Source organism: Anarrhichthys ocellatus, unplaced genomic scaffold, assembly GCF_004355925.1.
Source record: "Anarrhichthys ocellatus isolate YVR2014 unplaced genomic scaffold, GSC_Weel_1.0 scaffold12, whole genome shotgun sequence".
In the NCBI taxonomy this organism is placed as follows: Eukaryota; Metazoa; Chordata; class Actinopteri; order Perciformes; family Anarhichadidae; genus Anarrhichthys; species Anarrhichthys ocellatus.
This window is the reverse complement of record NW_022280042.1, coordinates 7,327,639-7,335,264: the sequence shown is the minus strand read 5'-3', so window position 1 is coordinate 7,335,264 and position 7,626 is coordinate 7,327,639. Positions and strand designations below refer to the sequence as shown.

The following is a 7,626-nucleotide window of genomic DNA, read 5'->3' as shown; positions in this document are numbered from 1 at the left end:
GCTTTGTGTCGTGCATTTGCTGGACTTAAATGTGTGTAGAGGGGATATTATGGCAGTTACATAATCAATACTAGAGTGTTAAGGCAAGGCCTAACGGGGAAGAAGTTATGAATATAAGTACTGTGTGTGTATATCTATATATATATATATCTATATATATATATGTTAATATTGTTCCAACTATTTTTCGACTTTCAAAATGTAAAAGAAACAAAAAAAATCATGAGTTTTTCCCCTTATTCCTGGCTGTAATACTCGTCCTTACAATACGCAGTGACGTGTTTAAAGTAAGACGGTGAACATGGCGAACACACTGCTGGACATCAGCACGTTAACGTTGTCATTTTACAGCCTCACAGAGCCGCTCTGGATCCATTTCCCCAAATGTGAACATTTGCTCATCTTCTACTATAGTAAAGTTTTATAACTAGATGTGTAGTAAAACATTTTGTACTCAGGAAAAAAAAAGAAAAAGTATTTAACATAAAGCCATCGCAGAAGAAACCTGTGTGTGCAACTTTATTAACGTCAACACCGTGCCGGCAGCTGTTATCACAGGGCAGTATTCTCCCAGAACAAAACCAAATGACTTTGAATATGATGAAGCTATTTCTGTTCCTATTGTACCCTGGAACACAACATCATATATACATACAACAGGGACAAAATATTACAGGGACAAAACTTTGCTTGGAAATAAATACAAATGTTGGAATAGTTTGTATGTGTTCTCCATAAAAGGCTATGAAACGTAAGGGGTCGCCTCAGATCCTGGTCTGTCTTTCCTCCTGGTTAGCGCTGGAACTCCTCCTGTCCTCCTTGCTATGCTCCACCGAGTCCTTCCTGGTCATCTCCACGCTCCTCCTCCTCTTCTCCTTCTCTTCGGGGTCCTTGTGGGCGAACTGGGCCTCTATCTTGGCCGGGTCGATGTAGGTGTAGAAGTGGGCCATGACGGCAAAGACGACGCACACCACCAGCAGCAGAGAGGCGAAGAGGATGTACTCGGCCCACTAGTGAACGGAAACGAACACAGCGTTGATTTGGAGCTAGACTGAAGGAATAGCTCATTTTGGGAAATACTCTGAGACGGTGAACATGGCTACATATGCAGTCCACCCACCTGGTCTGGGAGCGTCGCAGCCTCGGCGACAATGAGCACAATGATGTTGCCAACTGCAACGGTTAAGAGCCAACCGGCTTGCAGCACGGACTTCATGTTGCTGGGCGCCTGGAGAGCACAAGGGAAAAGGAACCAGAGACATATTCCATATTTCTAGTTTGTGTCAAAGTAGGTCAGACTTTATCATCCAGAGGAGAGCAGCCCCTCTTACCTGTGAGTAGGAGAACTCCAGGCCAGTGACGGAGAAGACCACCTCCCCTACGGTGATGAGGAAGTACTGCGGAATCTGCCAGGCCATGTGGATGGTGTTGGGCCTGATGTCCACCACGGGTCGGATGCTCTGCTCGCACTACAAGACAAGTTGTGTTACCTCGACACAAAAACAAAAAGTTACATTCAAGCTGTGCTGTGACTCAGAATGTATTCCCGATTTACATTAGGTCCAAATGCGAACGTCGGCGGGATGATCAAGGTGTAAGAGCTGCCGAAGCCCAGGTCCTGGCTGTAGATGCACTCTTCAGCCGACCTCTGGATCCGGAACCGAGCGCTGACGTGACAAGAAAAACACCAGTCAGAGCAAAGACTTCTCTCTGGTACGACCGTTTGTGACGTAAACGTAATGAGGCTTACGATCCCTGCTGTAGCGCGACGTAGTCGGACATGTTGTTGGTGACGATGTCCGTTAAGTCCAGGCTACCAACCGTTATGTTCAAAACAGAGCCAAAACCGTTGAAAAATCTGGGGGAGGAGGATTCAGAACACGGGAGGTGAGACAGTCTGACAGGCGAGGGTTTGAAATCAATAAGACAAACCTTTGCTCAGTTCAGTTATTATCTTCTCAAAATCTCTTTTATGGAGAGAAACAAAAGAATATCTGGTTGGAGAACTACCGATCTAAAGATTTGAGACTTACCTGATAGCATTAGCGCCCTGCTCCGGCTTTGCTGTGATGTCGGTGAACTGGAGACAGAGAGTCACTTTACTGATTCTGTAGCAGAAAAACAACAACTGTAACCTCAATTGGACTCACCGGTATGGGAAGGGGCATGTCCGGAACGATGACCATGGTGGTCCGACTGCCGTTCACGAAAGTGATTTGGTTATAGGCACCGGGCTCCATATTCAATACAAATGGTTGGTCAAAGGTCAGGTACTCCTCATTGGCCTGTAGGAGCAAAAGATAAGTCGATATCAAGACGTCCTCCTACCTTCAGTGTGTGGAGACTTCAGATGTTTGGTGTCGGTGTCTTATGTTGGGTGGAATACCGTGAAATTCCCCAAGGTGAACACGTTGGTCCCAGCTGTGATGTCCACCGATCTGTTATTCATGTTGACGAACTTCACTTGGCCTTCGGTGCTCGATGGGAACTTGGGCAGGGTTTCCTACAAGAGAAATGGAATTGTGTGTGAATTGTGCCTCATAAGGAGATGTGTGTGTGTATATGTGTGTGAGTTGCCCGACGTTTGTTTATTGATGTGCGAAGCACTCACATCGATCTGCATCTGGATCAGGGCAGCAGCGATGAACGCGAGGGCAGCGAACAACATCCCCACAGTCATCCTCCTCAAGGGGCTGCAGCACACACACACACACACACACACACACACACACACACACACACACAAAGTTAAGCTAGACTGAGTAATGGCTTATTTTCCATCACACAGGAACAAAACAAAAAGATGAACTCACCTGAAGTTTATTTTGCACTTGGAAATCAGCGGGTAGATCACACTCTCCACGATCGGCACCAAAACCAGGATCAAGATGGGGTTGACGGTCTGGTGGCAAGAAGGCGGGTCACTCCTTTAAAGCCTATTCTATTGGTTCACGTCAACAGCATGAGCAGAGTGTAATCGACATAAGTGTCTTACCTGCATCTGATCGGGCTGGATTATGAGAAATCCCTGTTGAAGAAAGAAGTAGAGGCAGCCAGTCAGAACCTCGTCTAACTTCTGTGTGTTTTGGTGCTCGCGAGGTGTGACACAGCAAAAAAAGCTGCGTATAAAACACTCACAAAGTTGCCGTCCATGGTGGTCGCCTGGAGGGTCCATCTGGAGCCCTGTGGAGGAGGCACAGCTCTCCTTTAGTCTTTGGGTTCTACCGGTACACTTATCGGCGCGCATTATCTGTGTGTGTTTCTATTGAAATTTGGAGACAATTGGTAGTCACCTGCTGGTCAAAGAGAGCCCAGAACATGGGCAGAGGGATGTAGAGGAACAGCACCTTCAGCACCATCTTCACCTGGGCTATCAGGAGTTTCTGGAGCCAATCAAAGACAAGGATTGGGATTTGTTACATCGCTGACTGTGCCGTTTGTTGTTTATGTGATAGGCATGCTGCACTTACATCGTATTTCTCCTCGGACCAGTCCATCCAGTGGGTTCTCTTTGGGGATTGAGCAGCGTGATGGCTGAAGCGGTTCTTGATGGCGAACTACAGATAACAGAGGGGGCATCTCAATGTGAACTCTGCCCTCGCTGCAATGGATTTTGGGAACTAAACTGAAAACCTTTGGGACTCACAAAATGTTCGTCTCTCAGGAGCCACTTACCCCGATGCAGGTGCAGACTTTCACCATGATGTTGCCTTGAGGGGGGGTCTTAATGTACATACCACTTCCGATAATGAACACAACTGCAGACACACACAAATATGTATTATAACATTATAACAAGGAGGTACTTATCTTATAATGCACTAAAAATATTCATGGTGCTTCTTTCATATAAAACACACTTTATAGAGGGTAATAAAGGCTTATAACAAACAAGTTCATTAATAGTTAATTCATAATTTATTAGTGTTAGTAATAAACTGCAAATGAAAAAAATGCAACTTGGCAACCCAGAAGCTGTCATCAAAATGGCTTATTTATTATCTAATAAAAAGATGAACATATAATTCATTAAAGGGGAACTCCAGCTATTTAACGTTGCACTTTCATCAAGTTGGAGACTTGCGAGGGACAAAATTGAAATCCTACAATTCCCATAATGCAACTGAGTAGCATGTTTCATCAGACTTTTTTCAAATTCCACCCCAGACATAGCTGACATAACCCCGATGACATCACTGTGACATCATCGGGGTTATTTCGTGAGACAGGGAGCTCCTACTGAGCCACATAAGATATTAAACAAAGGTCAACAGAGGTATTTAAAAAGGAAAAGGAATTCTTACTCAGAGCCACCACCATGAGAGCAGCGGGGACGCCGAAGGCCAGTGAGTAGCACTTCTGCTGGGTGTATATTCCACACTCCTGAGCTGGAAGCAACAGCACACACAGACACACGTTTGTATTTTGAACTCCACTCGTGAGTCATTTGTGCATTTTCATGCTCCGTGATCAACAGGGTACCTCTGAGGATGGGGGTGATGACGGTGGACAGCAGACTGCCAGCGTTGATGGACAGGTAGAAGATGGAGAAGAAGGTGCTTCTCTGCTTCTCCTGTTGGACACAGGGAAGTCAAACAAGTCCTGGACAAAAAGAAGCACTGATGCACATTTTTGCACAAGATTATATTGACCATAACTAAATATAACATTATACGACATCCCACTCCAGCAGAGTCATTGATATTATGGGGTAATATTTGTCCCCAGCCTTGAACAGCGTAATAAAGTTCAAGAGACAGATGTACATGTGGTTATTAGTTAATAAACAACTAGCTGGATGCAAACAGAGATACAAGAAGTGCTGACAAAAAGCCACTGATAGCTGAATGAGTTGTCTATTTAATTGTCTGTGTGTGTGGGGATTGGGTATTGTGCCGTACAAATTTAAGAATTGTATTTTATGGAAGCGGATTGAATTCACGAAGAAAACTCCTTATTTCCTTATTGTGACTTCTGTATCTCACAATTATGACATACTGTCTCACAATTAAGAGATACGCATCTGATTATTTTATGAAAACTCATCATCAGGTAACTATGTACTCGTATGATAGTTATAGTCTGAGCTCCTTTTTCATGATTACAAAATTAGGATCTCATGATTACGAGAAACATTGTGTGTTTGCTTGGGTGACATCCAACCTGGTGGTCTTGAAACTGGTCCCCACCGAAGGCCGCCACGCAGGGTTTGATGCCCCCTGTACCCAGGGCGATGAGCATCAGCCCCACCATGGACAGAGCTCTGAGGGCAAAGCACGGCACGCACACAATGTCAGTACAACGCCTGCCGCGCTCCTGTCACACGGTTTCTGTGTGTGTGTGTGTGTGTGTGTGTTCAACTCACACGTGGACGGTCATGTTGTCCGGGGTGCCGTCCCTGTTTGCATCTGTGATGTCATGGATAGCACTTACTGCCAAGACAACCTGTCCCAGCGTATAAACGATGGACAGGTAAACAATAGTCCTGTGCAGAGGGGGGAGGAGGAGGAGGAGAGTTAACCAGGTGTACAGGTCCAGGTAGAGATAAGATAGACAAGGGTCTAAAATCCAAGGATGAAATTTAACAGCTGATTCTGTGAGATATACTTTAACCCGGACTCTACTACTCTATCTAACAGTATTTAAAGCTAAACACAATGTTTATATCCACAATGTTTTTTTTATTTGGTTGCAGGTAAAAGATTCGCAGGATCTGAAACTCACTTGAACTTGCCGAGCCACGAATCCGCCACGATGGCTCCCAGGATGGGCGTCAGGTAGCAGAGAGCCACAAAGGTGTGGTAGATAGTGGTGGCGAAGTCATCATCCCACCGCAGGAAGTACTTGAAGTACAGCACCAGCACGGCTTCACACGGGGGGGGGGAATCAGGTATTATTAAGATCTTTTACTTTAGTAGAAATACCAATACAATAGTATAAAAATACTCCATCACGTGGAAGTCTTGCATTCAAAATATTGGCATTAAAAGTAAAAAAAACACATATTTATATACATATATATATATATATATATATATATATATATATACTTAACAAGGTACATGTACTATACTTCAGTATTTCCATTTTAATCTTTACACAGATCCAGAAGCAATCCAGCTCACCTCGCATGCCATAGTAGGAGAAACGCTCGCAGAACTCATTGACCACAATGAAAAAGATGCTTATTGGGAAGCCACAGACAGTAGCCTGTCAGGGGGAACGATGGTGATGATTTGTTTTTAATACCCATGAATGAATGCATATGGTTTGTCATGTATCAGAGCATTAAGCGATAAATTGGTGCATTTTTTGAAATACTGCAGACAGTGCAGTAAACGGTTGTACTTACACTTTTTTTCTTGGGGTCCTTCCTCTCTTCTTTGCCTGCACAAATGAAGTCTGTTGTGACAAAATGCCGAGAAGAGACGGCGAACTGAAGTTGCAACCAGCGGGAGTGTTTTAATCAAGCCAACAAGTTTATCATATCGAAACAAATCCCAATGTATTACTTTTCACAGATCTTTCACAGGCTTTTATAGTTAAGATTCACCCCCCTTAATTAAGTTACTTTCCACCAATCAAACCAGTCCGTTGAACCAAAAACAAAGCACATCTGGTCTCTTCATTATGTCATGCTCTCAGGTTGGCAGAACACACGATCCATGTACGGGAAATGTCTTGGTACGAATTGGAGAGATTTATTACAATTTGTCTGGCGCTCCCTCATCACTTCCTAAGAATATATCTATGAGCCAGAACACGTTACATAAACTGTTTACTTGTGAAGCCAAATGTGTTCAGTTCAATCTTAAGTTATATGATGCTTTTCCTCAACAAGTCACATTATCTACACAGGTTATTTTTTTTTCCTTGGGGAATGACATAAAGATGCATAGTACAAATTAAAATTGAAATTCCTCTAAAACCTGTCGGAAAATAAATATAAAAGATGTAAGAATGGGTTCTCAGTCTCAGGGTTCCCATCCAGACTGGGACTCACCTGCCATGGCTGCTGTGTGTGTCGACTTCTCCGACTGAATCCTTCAGCAGAAAAACTTGTGACCCTTATCCAGATCCACGACACGAAGACCAAACCTGGGCCTGGTCAGCTTCTTAGGTAACCTCCCACCAACCCCCCTGCAACGCCCACTGATGCTGGAGTGGCAAACACACACACACGGCGTCTAGCACCTACCAGCATGCAACGCACCATTACTCCCACCTTTCCAGCACATTCTCCTTATCATAATCATAAACGTGTGTGTGTCAATCAGCCAGTAATTACTTCATGACTGAGGGAAAATCCTCTTCCTTTACAGATAAAGAGGATGTTCCAGGTCAGCTGATAAAGGAAGCAATATACTGCTTTTCCAAACTGAACGACTGATGCTTAGCTCTGTGACTGGAATCTAATGACAATACATGCAAAGGCACACACTGGGTAACAGACACAAACACACACCGTGAAACACTAGCAGGAGGACTCACGCCAGACACATGATGTTTAGCAGCCAGAGTCTCTGAAACAATGACACAGTCGAGGTGTTTGTGGCACAGAGAGGGATTTTACAGGAGTCAGCATCCCCCGTTTCACTCCAATGAGTGCGCCGCTCACTCCATCCA

At 44.3% G+C, this 7,626-nt stretch overlaps 1 protein-coding gene across 2 annotated transcripts; it reads right to left on the bottom strand.

Moving 5' to 3' along the window:
* Positions 1-495: 495 nt before the first annotated feature.
* On the bottom strand, positions 496-7,097 carry slc15a1b (solute carrier family 15 member 1b). Of its 2 annotated transcripts, none has more exons than XM_031851673.1 (23): positions 7,004-7,097; positions 6,353-6,387; positions 6,126-6,210; positions 5,725-5,866; positions 5,366-5,485; positions 5,164-5,263; positions 4,483-4,573; positions 4,305-4,388; positions 3,676-3,758; positions 3,471-3,557; positions 3,294-3,383; positions 3,139-3,183; positions 2,996-3,028; positions 2,814-2,902; positions 2,612-2,693; positions 2,387-2,503; positions 2,151-2,285; positions 2,034-2,080; positions 1,751-1,858; positions 1,556-1,667; positions 1,332-1,469; positions 1,121-1,228; positions 496-1,010 (listed from the first exon to the last, which is right to left on the bottom strand). In XM_031851673.1, the coding sequence occupies exons 1-23, from the start codon at positions 7,008-7,010 to the stop codon at positions 765-767; spliced, it is 2,184 nt and encodes a 727-aa protein (XP_031707533.1). In that variant the 5' UTR covers positions 7,011-7,097; the 3' UTR covers positions 496-764. The 2 variants fall into 2 exon arrangements, with proteins under 2 accessions (XP_031707533.1, XP_031707532.1); XM_031851672.1 differs by having other exon boundaries at positions 6,353-6,402; positions 7,004-7,025.
* Between the last annotated feature and the right edge of the window lie 529 nt (positions 7,098-7,626).